We start from the raw sequence: 17101 nt of genomic DNA, 5'->3' as shown, positions 1-17101 counted from the left end.
AACATAAACAAAGGTCCAAACAAAAGATCATACCTGCTTGCGGTGCATCTTGCAATCCAATGAAGACATGGGTAAGTGAGCAAGGAGCGATGAAGGAGATCAGCAGCTCATAGAACGTTGTCGTACGGTTACCAGTGCAAAGGAAAACCGTGGAGAGCGATGAAATCACAAGCTAGGAGTAGGAGAAGAAAAGAAATCAAAAACTAGGGCTTTCTTGCACGCCGACAGAGTTAGATGCTCTAGCCCAAGAAGACAGACCGATGAGAGCTTGATTTCGCAGCAAAGAACCAAATGCATGAGCTGGTTTTCATGGACTGGACGTCGTAGGAGCAGGCTTTTGCGGGAGGAAGGTTTATGGGAGTTGGATGTCACAAGTGTTGTTTTCAAGAGAGCAAGGGATTCCGTTCCTTTTCCACGAGGTGCTATGTATTTGAAACTCGCTCAATTTCAACAGGTTTTGAATACACTGTAAATACACCATCGAATGAGTTCCAAAAGCTTCGCTTTTTTACTGTGCATTTACTTTACGCTGAACCAAACACTGAAAAGCTAAAAACCCGCGTATTTATGTTACAGTACACCCTAATACTACCAACAAAATAGCCCCTCAGTGTAAACTAAATTCAAGCATTTTGAAATTTGGCACTTAGTAGGCTACATTTTAAATACAATGCAATTCATTATTAAATTTAGAAGTTACCCTCTAGTTCATTTTTGTATATTTGAAAATCCCCGATTTCAAAATATACTATAATTTTTTTTGTCACTCACCACCCCCTTATTGTCATCTGCACCAGCCCCCACTACCCAGGCTAACAATTACCGCCACTGATTGTTGTCTAACATCGTCAATACCGATTGTCATTTGACACTGTCAACCACCTTTAATGGGCATCATGATCAAGCTTTACACTAAATTCATCTTACTTAAAACCAAACACAAAAAAAATAATCTCTAGTACTTATTTAACACTTAATCAAACAACTCTAAATCATTTCAAATAGACTATTTATTTTATTCGTACCACTTTTACTATGCATTCCATTTTTAGCAAACCAAACCAAAGAAACCCATAAAGTAGCTAGAAGTCATCAAGTTACTAAAATATATCTCTACTTTAAGTCTTAATCGCTCAAAATTTATAATGGATGGTGTGCATTTTCCCACATAACCAAATGCATATATATGCATGAATGTGTATTACAAGAAACAAAAAACGACTTCATTCAAGCACGTAAAACCATATTTTATATTAGAAGCAATCATTAAAAAAGCGGACAAGGCGTCTGTATTGAGTCGCGTCTCAAGTCGAGGCGGAAGTCATGCGTATCGGGGCTTACGCCTTGAACCATCCAGCGAAGCCTACGATTTTTTCACACAAGGCGTACGCATCAGAGCGCAACGAGCGTACGCCTCGAGGAAGTACGAGGCATCGCCTCGAAATTTTTTCTTCGGTATATATGTAAATACGACGCAGCCGATTCGTGTTCGCGTATTCCCGTATAGAATTAGGGCATCCTGTGAGAATTGAAAGGCGGACTAGAGGTCAATGTTTAAAATTGCGTATTCGGGTATTGAGGCGTTTTCAGTCTTGAGGCGAGGCGTAAGCCTCAAGGCGTTTTGAGGCGTAAGCCTCAAAATCAAAAGATTGCGTAAACATAAAATGATAAATTTTTTATATATTAATGAGTGAATAATATAAAACATAAAAAAGCATAAGATATGAAGTGAAATCAAAATATCTCAATAATAAGATAACATGAAATATAGTTCAACTCAAAATTCTATCTTTCCCAAATCCCAGTATTCTTTTCATTAACATATAATTCCAATTTCTAAAAATAAATAGCAATGACATATCACATAAGAACTCATAAATCATCAGCACTGTCATCACTAAGGGGTTCTTTATTTGAATCATCATTATGATGAACTGCTCTCTCCCCTTCCTCCTCTCCTATAGAGTCCAATGTCGGGCATTTACTTCAAGATTTATGTAAGTTTTAATATATATAGCATGAGGCGTAAGCCTCATGCCAGTGAGGCGAGGCGGGCCTTAAGGCGGGCCTCAACCAAGTTGAGGCGCAAGCCTCATAACAAAAACTCGAGGCGTAAGCATCGAAGCGTTTTTTACTGGAATTGCACAAAAGCGGGCCTCAAGGCGAGCCTCATATTGCGCAATTTTAAACCATGTTAAAGATGAAGCCGTGAGGGAAAGAGACGAAGCCGTGAGGGAAGAAGACGAAGCCGTGAGTGCAGGAGACGAAGTCGGAAGGAGACGACGCAGGAAACGAAGCCAAAAACAATAACAGTTTCGAAAGCTGGAAACGAAGCCGAAGTTGTGAGTGCAGGAAACGTTCATTCCTCGGTTAGGTTAGAAGAGTAGGTAAGCGGTGTTGTGGGCCTTGACTTTGACGTGCAGTAATGAAAGCTTGAATAACTGATTCGGCTTTCTTTCATTAGTCTGCTCAGTACATGCTCGGAACCGAGCAAGTACATGCTCGGCACCAAGCAGGTACATGCTCGGTACCACTCAGTACATGCTCGGTACCGCTCAGTACATGCTCGCTACCGAGCTAGTACCGCTCGGTACCGAGCAAGTATATGCTCGGAACTGAGCGGTACATGCTTGGTACCGAGCCAGTACCGCTCGGTACCGAGCGTTATATGCTCGGTACCGTTAGATACATGCTCGGTACCGTTAGGTACATGCTCAGTACCGCTCGGTATCTTTCCATACAAACAACTTACGAACTTTAAAAACTAGCCGAATTTCAAAATTACTCTTACAATAAAATTTTGTTCCAGGGGCGCTGCCCCCGAAAACCCCAGCAGGTCGAACCCTGCCAGGGGGCACCGCCCCCTTGGACCCCCGGCAGACCGATATATTATTGTATTCATGTTGTCTTATTTTGGTGGTACAAATAATTGTTAATATATTTCCTATTGTTGATTTTGTGTTGTGATTTCTTTGCCTGTGAATAAATAAAAATCTTGTATATATCAATAATTTGATGTCGATTATTTATTTCTATAAATTATTAACATGACTAGTGGCACAAGAAAGAAAGATCCTGCATGAAAATATAGAACTCAAGTTGAAGTGTCAGGCGAAGGTGCAAAGAAGGGATATGTTTACATGAAACGTAATTTCTGTGAGAAACACATAACTGATGGCGTCAAGAGGTTGGAGAAGTTTGCCAAAAGTACCTGATGAGGTGAAAAAGGAATGTACATATTATTTAAAGAAGTTTGCCACCATAAAAGAGGTCACACAAAGAAATATGGAAGAGATGATAAGAAACTCTTCTTATATGGATCACAGCATGAAGGTTCCAGTAGTGGAAGCCATCTAGTTTCTTCTAACCGAGGTACTCGAGATCCCATGGATAGATTTATGATAAATATTGATGACGATGATAACATAAACACTCAGGATCTTCAGCCTCCTACTGCTACAAAAGAACTCAGGAACAGAGTTTGTTTGGATATCGCTAGATTCATCTATGAAAATGGGATTCCATTTAATGTTGTTAGGAGTCCGTCATTGATCAATATGTTACGATCTGTTGGAAGCTATGGAAGAGGACTACAACTTCCAAGCATGTATGAACTGAGGATTTGGATGCTGAATGAGGAGGTCAAGACAACTTCAAAAATGGTGGATGATGTTAAGAAGATTTTGATTGAGACAAGAATCACAATAATGTCAGATAGTTGGTCAGATATTCGACATAGAAGTATTATTAATTTCTTGGTCAACAATCCATATGGAACAGTTTTTCTAAAATCAGTGGATGTTTCAAGTTTTATAAAAGATGCACAATTATTGTTTGAAATGTTGGATGAAGTTGTTGAGAAAGTGGGTGATGCTTTAGTAGTAGTTGCTATTGATAATGCAGGTGCATATAAAGCTACAGGGAGAATGTTAATGGAGAAGAGGCTTCACCTTTACTGGACTCATTGTGCTTCACATTGCATTGATTTAATGCTTGAGAGGTTGGGACAGTTGCCTCAGCATAAATCAGCCCTATTGAAGACCAAATTTGTTAGTAAATTCATATACAATGATTATTGGGTACTCAATTTAATATAAGAAAATTCACTGTCAAGAAAATTATTAGACCTACTGTTACGAGATTTGCTACTGTATATTTAACATTGCAGAGATTCAAGGAGTTAAGGCAACCTTTGGAAGCTATGTTTGCTTCTGAAAAATAGGATAAAAGTTCATTGGCAAAAAAAAACAAGAAGAAAAATAGGTTAAAAAAATTGTTATGAAAGATAATTCATTTTGGCGCAATAAAAATTATGCTTTGAAGACAACAACACCATTAGTTAAGGTGCTTAGAATGGTTGATGGTGAGAGGGCCCTGGCTATGGGATTTATTTATGAAGCAATGAATAGGGCTAAAGAAGACATTTCAAAAGATTTGGGAGGTCAAGAAAGTGCCTACAAAGAAATATGGGATATTATAGATGAAAAGTGGGATCGTCAATTACACCAACACTTACATGCTGCTGCATACTATTTAAACCATCAATTTTATTATGATAAAGACTTTCATGTTGATAAAGAGGTGAAAACTGGTTTATATGCATGTATGGACAGACTAATTTCTAAAGAAGACTACCTCAAAGTGAATGATCAACTTAAGGAATTTCAATTGAAAAAGAGAATGTTTGGATTTAGAGCAGCACAAGCATGCTACAAAATACGATCTCCTAGTATATTTATAATTTGTATATTTATAATTTTAATTTTAATATTTATGTTCAAATCTTCTACTTCAATCAATATTCATAAAATACTATTCATTTTCATGTAGAACGTTGGTGGAGTCAGTTTGGAGATGATGTTCCTGAATTGAAAGCTTTTGTAGTTAAAGTGCTTAGCCTAACATGTTTGGCTTCTGCATGCGAGCGTAATTGGAGCATCTTCAATCAAATTCATACTAAGAGAATAAATCAATTGGCGACATATCGAATAAGCAAACTATTTTATGTTATGTTTAACAAAAAACTGAAAGATAGACATCTCAAATTACATAAGTAATGAAGCATTGATAATGAAATTGATCATTTACTTGTTAATGATTTACAATCTGATGATGAATGGGTTACTCCTAAGAATGTTGATGTTTCTGAAGTTGAAGCAGAAGCAGAAACTCCTGTCAATGAAGACAATGAAGCAACTACTCATGTATATAAAAGAAAGAAATAAATGAGATTGGAGCTTCAAAAAAATTCAAAGGTATTCTTTTTTATGAATTATTTGTTTATGCTATTATTGTTTCTTTCTAGAGCTAATAAAATATTAACTGATATAGGGGATAAAGGAAAAAATATTATAGATGAAGAAGAGTTTAAAGATGACTTTGACATTAATTATGAAGATTCTTCTGAAGACAATCAAAGTGATGATAAGTCTGCATTGGGTCTTGATCCCAAAGGGATGTTTTATTTTTAAGTGAGTTTATTTTAAATCTTCTTTTCCAGTAATATACTAATATTATCTTATAACAAATCATCAAATTCACAATTGACATAATATTTTATATTTTTTTTCGTTATTCTTAATTTTAAATTACTTAATTTTTATTATTTTTTAAGCTTACGCCTCAATCCACCTCGAGGCTTACGCCTCGCCTCGCTTAGCCAAAACGCCTCGGTTCCCGATTTCGGCTTTTAAAACGTTGATTAGAAGTATGTTAATAGGAACAATACGGTCTATGTTTTCCTTGAACTGTTACAGTCAATTGCTTTCCTCAGTAAGCCCAAACATCATACGTGATGTGACGCCTTGCATTACAAGACACTTAACTTCGAGGCATGCACATCAACACTGTTCCACTTTATATTATCAATTGTTACGATGTTGCCTATTGTAATTCAATCCAATTTCGCTTGCTAGTAGATTTATTTCTGCAGCAAATCTACCGTCAATAAAGAGCCTATTTAATGAATATCAGACAATACTTGAGCCCTACAGCCCAATTATGTAGCACAATTTGGACCCTAAAAATGAAAGGTAAAGAGAATGAATGCCGAATGAGCATTCATAGTTAATCATAGATAATTGGGATACGGGCCAATGACCATGATTAGTCCTAACAACAAGTCCATGATTTGCAGCTCACATATATTATTTTGATGAGTGCATATTATGAGAAACGTATTTCCATCACGAATGCCAGAGAAAATTCATTCTAAAAAAACATCCGTAATATATGAATTGCCAGCATTAAGCCAATCCCTAAGGAAAAGTTCATTCATGCTCTAAGAAGACTTCCACATTGAGCTATTGTTACTCATTTTAATGTTTTCAATAATAGCTAATGGCATCTTTGTCTTCATCCCCTTAGCCTTCAATGACCCTGAAGAGCTTGTTATCATAACGTGATGGTATCAAACTACTATCTTACATGGATAAGATTGCATTTAATTTTGATTCAAGTTTAAAAAAAAAAAAAGATAAGATTACATTGCTTTAATTGCTTCAAATTCACCAGTCTACAATATAAATATGCACTGTAACCTTACGTTTTAATTAAGAGATATGCAAGTTTATTTTACTTTCAATTCCCTGGTAAGGACCAACCATATCTATAACTGGAAATTTTTGTTTGAGAGCGTGCTTGGAAGGTTAAATAAAAACAGAGAATATAGCATTAGAAACTTAGAGATGCAGAGATAGCATAAGTCTAGCCCAAGACAACATAATGATTAAAATTAGAGGAATGCTTACATATCATGATCACGGTTTTTCTCCAGTGCCATTTTTGCAATTTGAAGAAAAGCTGAATCAACATTGAAATCTTCCTTCGCAGAAGTTTCAAAGTAAGGTATATTCCCACGGGAAGCACACCATTCTTTTGCTTTCTTCTCAGAAACCTAGATGAGCTCAAAGAATTAAAAAGATAATATTAGTAACAGCAGAAGAAATTCCAGATCCTTACCACCCTGCTGTTCCCTCCATCAACATCAACCTTGTTTCCGACAAGAATAAATGGAAATGTACCAGGATCAGAAGGACTAGCCTGGAATACAATGAGAAAGATAGCTGATAGCAATTAGTAATCATGATATAAATATACGTAGCAACATAAAACATACTGCTACGACACACTATAAAAATGATAATGCATGTAGTTTGAGCTAACATGAAAGGAGAAGGAAAAAAAATGAGCTGGTAGGAGTGTTCTGGACTGGTGGACGCTATAAGAATCATCAATGGATCCAAAATTTTCAAACACTAATAATTTCTTTCGCCAGAAAATTACTATAACAACAATAAGAACAACATCAAGCCTATATCCCCCTGTGTGGGTGAATTTCTTTTCTTCATTATGTCACATTAAGAGTCAAATTCTTATTTAAATCTAATAAAAAATATCATTTCTACTATTTTTTAACCAAATATTTTTTATATCTGCCTCTACATTTCTTAACATAAGCCAAATCTAATACATTTTTGCTCTCTTAACCGAGTCATCAGAAGACCGAATTTTTATGTGACCAAACCATCTATGGAGTCTCTATAATTTTATCTACCACTGAAGCTACTCCAACCTTTTCAAGTATATATTTGTTTGGCATTGTCTCTAAGAGTAAAGCCACTCATCCACCCGAGCATCTTCATATCTCTACAACACTTAGTTTTATGCTTATCTTTTAATGGTCTACATTCTACGCCATAAAGCACTATAAGTCTCACCACCATCTTATAGATTTATTCCTTAAGTTTGAGGGGTACATTACTATCACACAACAGGCCCAATGCATTCCTCAACTTCAACCATCCAACTAGAAATGTACTAATAATATCCCCATACATTTCAACATTATTTTGAATAATATACCTGAGTAATCTATAATATGTACACTTTTTAATGAGTTGATCGCCAAAGTCACAATCCTCCACTAGATTTATTACTATTAAAATTACACTCCATGTATTCGATTTTAGGTCAGCTAAAATAAAAACCTTTAGACTCTAAGATTGACATCCATAATTCAAATTTTCTCTTAACTCCCTTTCTAACCTTATCAACAAGAAGAATATCATCAACAAAAAGTGTATAATGCGGTACATCCTCTTGCAAACGTCTTGTAAGAACATCCATGACTAAAGCAAAAAGATAAGTGCTTAAAGCTGGTCCTTAATCTAATCCAATTAAAATAGGATAATATTTGGTCAAACCATGTTGTGTTTGAACACCAAGTAACAGCTCCAGCATACTTATTCTTAATGACTAAAATATAAGCTTTATCAACTCCTTCATTTTCAAGAACTCTCGATAGCACTTCTCTTAGAATTTTATCATAAGCTTATTCTAAATCAATAAATATCATATATAGATCCTCTTTATTCTCTCTATAATTCTCCATCAAACATCTCAATAAATGTATAGCTTCCATAGTAAACCTACCTGGCATGAATCCAAATTGATTTTGAGAAACATTAGATATCACATCGTAACATATGCTCAATTACTCTATCCCATAGTTTTAATGTATGACACATTAACTTAATTCATCTATAATTCTCACACTATTGTTCATCACCTTTATTCTTAAAAATAAGAATTAACACACTCCTCCACTCATCTAGATTTTTTTAGTTTTCAAGATAATATTAAAAAGTTTAGTAAGTCAATAAATTCCCTCATCTCCTAGGCATTTACACATCTCTATTAGAATGTCATTAGGTTCAACTATTTTTTCATACTTTATTTTATTAAAGCCTCTTTTAATTAATACGATGATAAAAACAAAAATATCCATTTCATTTAGAGTGTTAAGATCATTAATGTTAATCGTATTCTCACAATCTTCATTGAAAAGCTTATCGAAATATCACATCCACCTAAGTTGAATATCTTTTTATAATAAAAACAATTTATGATCTTCATCCTACCAATTTGATTTGCATATATATATATATATATATATATATATATATATTATATAAATCATTAAAAGCTTCCTTGTCTCTCATATTAATATCTTAGACTCTTTACAAGCACCTCTATATATTTTCCAAGTTTTTAAGTTTTTAAATCTAAATTAATGTTTATAACAAAAATCCTTATTTTGTATCTTTTATTACACATTTTGATTCCACCACCAACTATTTTTACTACTAAGAATTTTTCCTTTTGATTACTCCAAACACATTATTAGTAATATTGTTAATATTAGTAACTACTTTTTGTCATGTAACATTACTTTCTCATGCACAATCAAAACTTTGAGATCTTGAATTTTACTTTCAAAAAAAAAATTTTTTTGAGAAAATGACCAAAATGGTCTCTCAACTCATTATGAGGAACCAAAATAGTCATCAACTCTTATGACAGATCAATTTGGTCCTTCAACTCCTTAAAAAGGAACCTTTTTTGTCCTAATATCAAATTTTGAGGTTATGATGTTAAATAAAGGGGTATTTTAGTCATTTTCAATTAAATTATTTAGTAAATATAATTTTCAAATAATATTAATTTTTATAAAAAAACTTTTATTAAATATTTATTTAATAAAAAATATTAATAATTATAACTTTAATTTCAAAAAATTTTAATAATTCTAGTTTTAATTTAGGATCATTATATACTAGAATTATTAATATTTTTTACTAAAGAAATACTTAATAATTTAAGAAAACAAATATTATTAGTTGAAAATTACATTTAATAAATAATTTAATTTAAAAAAATGTTCAAAATACCTCTTGATAACACCATTAACCCCAAAATTTGATGTTAGGACCAAATAAGCCCATTTTTTAAGGAGTTGAGAGACCAAATTGTTCCCTCAAAAGAGTTGGAGACTATTTTGATCCCTCACAATGAGTTGAGGGACATTTTGATCCTTTTCTCTTTTTTTTTAAACATTCTTTAAATTCCCTTCTAATCCTAAAACAAAATTTTACTTCATTGTTTATATTCTGCCCATTCATCTTAAACTCCAAAACTAATGAATGATGTTGGTTACATAGAATTTTACTCTTAATGACTTGCAATCTTTATCACTAAAAGATTTATTTTTCTTATAAGAAAATAATCCATCTGAGTTTTATTATATCAATTCCTACAAGTGATGAGATGTTCCTCTCTTTTCTTAAATAATGTATTAGCAATTACAAAATCTGATATGGCTCTACCAATTTCATTAGTCGCTCCATCCCATAGCCACCATAAATACTTTTACAAAAAAATTACTCACAAAATTAATTAGACTTGGGAAAATTCCGAATTCAAAATTTTGAGAAATTGAAAATTATAGCACCACTGATTTTAAAGGTTAAATGACGTGATCACAAATTGGGGTACCAATATTCTCCATACAACATAGATGCAGGAAGTAAAATTTACAACAAAGCTCATTAAGCATGGAATTTAAAGATGAAACTATCAGTCTATTTTGCAGTGGAATCCCAAGAGGCAATATTTGGAACCAAAACAGAAGCCTACATCTATACTTTTCTTCAGAAAAAAAAAAAACCTCGGAAGCAAACAACAATAATGATGGACATTAAATGAAGCTAGAATAAAGGTGTACATGTGAAGAAGGGACTAGTAATTCTTAGGATCAAAAGACTATGCAGAACAAAAATATATAACAATAGTAAAGGATATCATAACCTCATTTGTTAGTAAATAGAGAATTTAACTAATACTTCTGTAAAATTGCAATTAAAATGGCTATAATATGGAAATTAAAGTCACTCGAGCGGCCTTAAAAGGTATTTAAGTAATATTTAAAAACGCTCAAGTGGTATTCAAGAGTTGCCTCAAGAGTCCTTCCTGCGGTGGCACTTTTGGGATTTGATAAGGTGGTACATGACGTGCATGTTATATTATTAATTCAGCTTGACGTTTAAAAGAAAAAAAAAAGATTAAAAAACCTCTACTCATGTTCTCCTTTCGCATGACTACATGTTCAGAAGGGTTAACAAAGTGAAATTACATCTTTAAAATAACTAATTATAAAGGGCATTTAAAATAGTATTCTCGTATAAACACCCAAGCCATTTCTTGTTTTAATCAGCCAGTTTAAATCTAGAAATCTCTCACTTGTTCCCCACAAATTTGCATAATAGATCCAATCCACTTGAAAATTCTACAACTTAGTGACATTGGATCTTCCAACATTAATATTGACTAATAAGTATCAATTTCATGATAAATAATTACATATCATGTATTTAGTACTTGTCCGACTACTTGTAAGTTTGTTATCTTCCAATTTCTCCATTATTCTAACTTATATCACTTTACTTGAAAAAATGTCTCCCCTACCAAAACTATAACATAAGCAAATAGTGCACCAAGGTTGTTAGGTTGGGTTGTCGGATATTATAAATCGAAATATCAAACAAAACATTACATCAAAGTGCAAGCGTGAGAAAATCAACAAAACCTCATTTACATGATTTATGCTTCTTGTTTCCGTCAACAAAAGCTTCTCTAAGGCATTACCAAAAACACATAAGGCATTACCAAAAACACATAGTGTGTTATATTGCATTACTATATGCAAATTCTAAAGCTCAATCTCTAAAAGTCAGATGTCCAACTAATTTTTTTTAGTTTATTCATTTTTAACTGATTGAGGATGAGTGCCATTAAGGAGCTTAGTTTGTCACTTGACCCCTACAACCAAGAACAATAATAACAACAACATCAAACCTTTATCCCACTATGTGGGGTGAGCTACATGAATCATTTTTATCCATTGTGTCATGTTAAGAGTCATTCTCATTTAAATCTAATTAAAATATATCATTTTTAATACTTTCTAACCAAGTCTTTTTAGGTCTACCTGTATCTTTCTTAAAATAGGCCAAATCTAATACATCTACTATTCTAATCGAGTCTGACGTTATATATGAACAAATCATCTAAGCCGACTCTCTAATCTTATCTGTGACTGAAGTTACTCCAACTTTTTCACATATATACTCATTTCGCATTCTATCTCTAATAGTGAAGCCACTCATCTACCTAAGCATTCTCATCTCTACAACACTTAACTTAATTATATGCTTCTCTTTTAATGGCCAACATTCTATGACATAAAGCATTGCAGGTCTCACCACCCTCTTATAGAATTTGTCCTTAAGTTTGGGGGTACTTTTTGTCACTAAACAGACCCAATGTGTTCCTCAACTACAACCATCCAACTTAAAATCTACTAATATTATCCCCCATCTATTTCACCATCACTTTAAATAATATACCCAAGATATCTAAAATATGTACTCTATTTAATGACTTGATCGCCCAAACTTAACACCTACAACCATAGTTATAAAATGATGTCCAAGAAATTTGATCAACTAAGAATGCTACATTAAGCAAGAACCATTAATTGATTGTCAATACAATAACTATATCAACATGCAAATGCTACCAGCTACTTGGCATTATACTAGTAAAACATAACTGAAATCAATTAATATGATGTTATCGTACAATATGTAATTCACCAAAAAATCATCCTCATCATTACCAAAGTCACCAATTGTGATTCAACTGAGTCAGCTTCTTCAATGCTTCATCATTTATTGAAGTTTAGATCCACTCTTATACTTTACAACTTCAACCATTTTCACTTTAACCTGAACTTTTTTATCCAATAGCCATTTTGCACTTTCATATTTGTATTTCAAACTATTACCAAATTCACCTTCTAAAACTCTTCTTCTTTTTTTCAAGAATCCTCAAAAATACTCAAGAAACTCGTCTATAACTTATTTGTTGCCAATTATTCAAAGCCTCAAAGGCATATAACATAGTTGGATTGACAAGTACTAAATATAATTCAAGCTTCAACTGGCATCAAAATGATCCAACCACAAGCATTCTAATGGCTCCTCTTACTTTAACCATCTAATTTTAGACCTAGTTATATACATGTCAATAACTCCAGCTTAATGTATAATAAATAAAAGTATTAAAACTTTGTATATTTGAGAATTATTTGATCTTCTATCATCAATGTTTGGTCTATTTTCATACCAATCAACTTAGCATACCATATAACTAGTTCTTGATAGTCTAAGCCCAATATTTTAATTGTTTTAAGCATCGCTATGAGTATGTGAACCCTAAAATATGACTTAAGAACTTGATCGTGCATCATTATACATGAAAAATTGAGCCTTTCTAATCATTCAGCATTAAAAAAGAGCAAAAAAAAAGATCTGGTAAGTGATTAAACAGGGTCCCTGTCAGTATAATGCAGGCAATGAAGAAGTTAACCTCCCATTGAGTTAGCTCATCTTCTAAATTATCCCACAATGGGATTTTATTTTAGAAGGTTCCCTTTCATCCAAAATGTCTAACAGCATGGACATAAAAAGTTGTAAGGATACAGTTAAAATGCATCTCAAAAAGTTCCCCTGACTCTGATAAAAGCAAAAATAATAGCACAGGATAAATTCAAGAAGTCAAGGAAAACATTAGTATAATAGAATTCAACAATATTCTCACTATCATGGAAAAAACGTATAAACTAATATTGCCAAGTACAGTATATTATAGTATTTAATCAAAAAAGGGCGTGAGGAAGAAGAACACAAGGAGTAGATAAGCAAACTCAATTCACAAACCTGCTTAAGAAACTCATCGTGCCAATTATCAAGAGTATCAAATGACCTAAGAACATTAACGTCATAAACTAGGATGCAGCAATCAGCTCCTCTGTAGAATGCAACACCAAGACTCTGAAATCTTTCTTGACCCGCTGTGTCCCATATCTAGCAAAAAATGACATAGAAAAAGGTTAAAGTTTAAGTTTATTTATACAGCATCACATTTAGAAAAGTAGAATTCTTACTTGTAAAGTTACAAGTCTTTCATCAATCTGAATCTCTTTGGTGACAAAATCAGCACCTATCGTAGCTTTGTACTGTTGAGTGAATTTCTTGTGTACATATCTAATTGACTGGTCAAAGAAACAAGAGAAGACACAAATAGAGAAATCTCCTATACATCTAGAGGATACAAAAAGCAAAGCATGCCTTCAGCGGTTCCCTTAGACGAGCACCGTAATTTGGATGCTCGCTATGCAACAGCACATGAAAGCTAACAAGCACTCTTTGATGAAAGCAATAAAGCCATCGAAGAAGCTGACCCGATGCCAAATTTCTTAATTCAAATAAACTCCGGGATACATAATTCCCAACAAAGTCGTCTGTAATTACAAGTACGAGGAAAGTTTTTGAAGCTTGCCATTACAGCACCTCTAAATAATTAAATTAATCAAAGCGTTAATTTTTTCTAACTTCAAAAATATTATTAATACAACAAAACAAAAAGTAATTCAGCAATTTCGCACGATTTGCAGGGTAAGAAAAACCCTAGAAGGAACCAGAACATCAGATACTCGAACCAGATCATAATAGGATAAAAAATTTAAAATCCTAGAGCATCCAACGCCCATTAAAATGATGGCAATATGGCAGCCCTACTATACTAAAACGATCATGCAAACAAAATGGCGCAAGGATACTGATTCATCAGCGACGTCTTCCCCACTCTGGAGATTGAAAAAGAACATAACAATTAGGGGACGGCGTAAACGAAGCAAATAAAGAAAAATGAGGTAGTCCTAAAGGAAAAGAAAACCCCAACAAAGCAGGAAGTATGGCGATCCGAATCGAGAATTGGATGCAAGTCCAAGGATGGAGAAAAAAAGAACCAAAACCTCACCCGCTGTCCCCTAGAACGATGACCTTGAGCAAGGTTCGCCTCCTCGTGTTCATGGCGGAGAGGATCGAGCGCCAAGGGAATTACTGAGCAAGGGAAGAACAGAAAGTAGGCGAAGAAGAAGAAGTTCCCGCTGTCCTCTCCGAGGCTCCGTCGATGACACGTGAAAATGGGCTGGCACTGAAGGCGCCCCCCAGGCTTTCAAATAGCCCTTCCAGCCAATGAAATCAGTTACATTTTGCCTCGCATGCAAGAGAAACTATTAGGGTTGCATTAGGACATCATAAAAGGTCTATCGTTTTCCCATCAGTTCACTTTTAAAATGGCAGCAAACTAAAATGTTTAGGGTTTGAAATTTGAAAAGTTGATTTTCATAGTTATTTTAGTCTCCTTTAGGAGAAATTATTGTGCGGAATCCGAACGCATTCGGATTCCAAACACATACGCCACGTCACTGTAGAGAGAGTTACTATTTGTATGTTTTACATTCTTGCAACTTGTGTTATTTTGATGATTTCAAATATTATTGTTATATATATCTCCTAACACTTTTTGGAAGATTTATTTTTGCTCTAGTGTGAACTAACATTTCAGGAAAATCAACTCCAAGCGTTGAAGACTTCAAATTATTCATTGGTAAATTATAAGTTTTGAAATGAGAGGGAGTGATTGTAATTGAGTGAAAAATCACAACACACTCTTGGAGGACAATGTTTGTGAACTGATCGTACGGGACGATCATGTAAATTAATCCTCAGAAGAGCAATGGATGGAACAGGCGGGTAGAAAATTTTCTAAGTCCTAATCGTCTAGGACGAATTTAATATTCGTCCCGGGACGAACGTCTCTGGATTCTCACCTTGCACTGTTCGTCCAGACGAAAAAGATGGTTCGTACCGGGACGAAACTCTCTGTATGAGATCGTACATGACGAAATAAATTTTCGTCCCTGGACGAAACTCTCTGTATGAAATCGTACAGGACGAAATAAATTTTCGTCCCTGGACGAAACTCTCTGTATAACATCGTCCCAGGACGAAACCTGTTCATCCCAGAACGAACAGAACCGACTTACTTCAGTTGGTTACGCCCTGTAGAATTTTGGGAACCGACCTATGTAATAATCGTTTCGTACCGGACGAACATAGTTCGTACAGGACGATGAGCGTGTACGAACATAGTTTGTACCAATATACATTATGATCATTTCCGACACTTTAAGTAAAATCGTCCAGGACGATCCACGATCGTACGGGGACGATCCACTGCGTACATAATTGAAAACTTGCAGTTTTTGGACAGTTTTTCTTGTCTTTTGTATATAAAGTTCAAATTAGACTGTGACCTAATTTTTTTACTCATTGATCTTCGTGCCTATTGGAAGAAGAGTAAAGGAGAGAGTGAGAGAAAGCATTCAAAGAATGATTTCTACCACTGGAGCGAGAAGACTTTGCATGGTGTTCAAAGGTAAGATTTCCTACTTGTGATTTGAGATTACTTCACTCTTTTTCTTTCTTCCTTCTAGATTTCTTGCGAAGAGATCTGTCAAGGAGATCCGGTTCTCTGCCGACACTAGGAGAGTGTGAAAGGACGAAGGGTTCTCTGCCCACACTAGGAGAGTGTGAAAGGACGACGGTTCTCTGCCAACACTAGGGAAAGTGTAAAAGGACGATGGTTCTCTGCCGCACCGGGTAGTGGTGAAAAGAGTGTTTGTAAAGGCTTCTCCGCCCTGCTGTGGGTGCAAAAGAAGATACACTATTGGTATTAATGCAATACTTAGAGGGTGACTCTGGGGAGTGGATGTAGGTCTGGTTTAGACCGAACCATTATAAATCGTGTGTCTTTTTATTTTCTGCATTTAATTTTGTGTTTTAAAAATTATGATTAGAAAACTTTTTATAAAAATTCATTAAAGTTTAATTTCGATTCAATTTATTAAAAGAGGGAAAATTTTTAAATGCTAATTCACCCCCCCCCCTCTTGGTAGCTTTGGAACATTAACTTAGGTTTAACAATCTATTCACTAGACTCAACAAGTGGTATCAAAGCTTTGTTTCAAAATCATAAGTTTAAACTATTTTTTTATTAACGTAGATGGCTACATTTGGAAACTGAAATACACCTGAGGATTACTCTATTACTAGACCTCCACTATTTAACAATATACCTTTTGATTTTTGGAAAACATGCATGTCTACTTTCTTACATTCACTTGATTATCGTATGTGGATCTTAGTCTATGAAGGTTATACAAAACCAACTAGATTAGTTGATGGAGTTAGGGTAGAAACACCTTTTGCATATTGGACTATAGAAGAACGTGACTTAGCACAACTAAATGCTAAATATTTAAATAGTTTCTTTTGTGCTTTAAAATCTGAAG

The 17101-nt window shown here is 34.2% G+C and overlaps 1 protein-coding gene across 3 annotated transcripts in view; it reads right to left on the bottom strand.

Moving 5' to 3' along the window:
• Positions 1–14871, bottom strand: part of LOC110106159 (ras-related protein Rab7) — a 43053-nt gene extending 28182 nt beyond the window's left edge. Inside the window, exons 1-6 of one of the 3 annotated variants that reach the window (XM_020835934.2) lie at positions 14722–14871; positions 14522–14548; positions 13847–13946; positions 13620–13766; positions 6961–7041; positions 6750–6895 (exon numbers count right to left, since the gene is read on the bottom strand). In XM_020835934.2, coding sequence (XP_020691593.1) covers positions 6750–6895; positions 6961–7041; positions 13620–13766; positions 13847–13946; positions 14522–14548; positions 14722–14774 — 554 coding nt within the window. In that variant the 5' untranslated portion in view covers positions 14775–14871. Of the gene's footprint in view, positions 1–6749; positions 6896–6960; positions 7042–13619; positions 13767–13846; positions 13947–14014; positions 14442–14521; positions 14549–14721 lie in introns of those variants that run through there. The other 2 variants (XM_020835936.2, XM_028696521.1) reach the window with 2 other exon arrangements.
• Positions 14872–17101: the final 2230 nt, after the last annotated feature.

Source organism: Dendrobium catenatum, unplaced genomic scaffold (assembly GCF_001605985.2).
Source record: "Dendrobium catenatum unplaced genomic scaffold, ASM160598v2 fragScaff_scaffold_758, whole genome shotgun sequence".
In the NCBI taxonomy this organism is placed as follows: domain Eukaryota; kingdom Viridiplantae; phylum Streptophyta; class Magnoliopsida; order Asparagales; family Orchidaceae; genus Dendrobium; species Dendrobium catenatum.
Note: the sequence above shows the minus strand (reverse complement) of the source record. Positions and strands in the feature narration are given on the sequence as shown.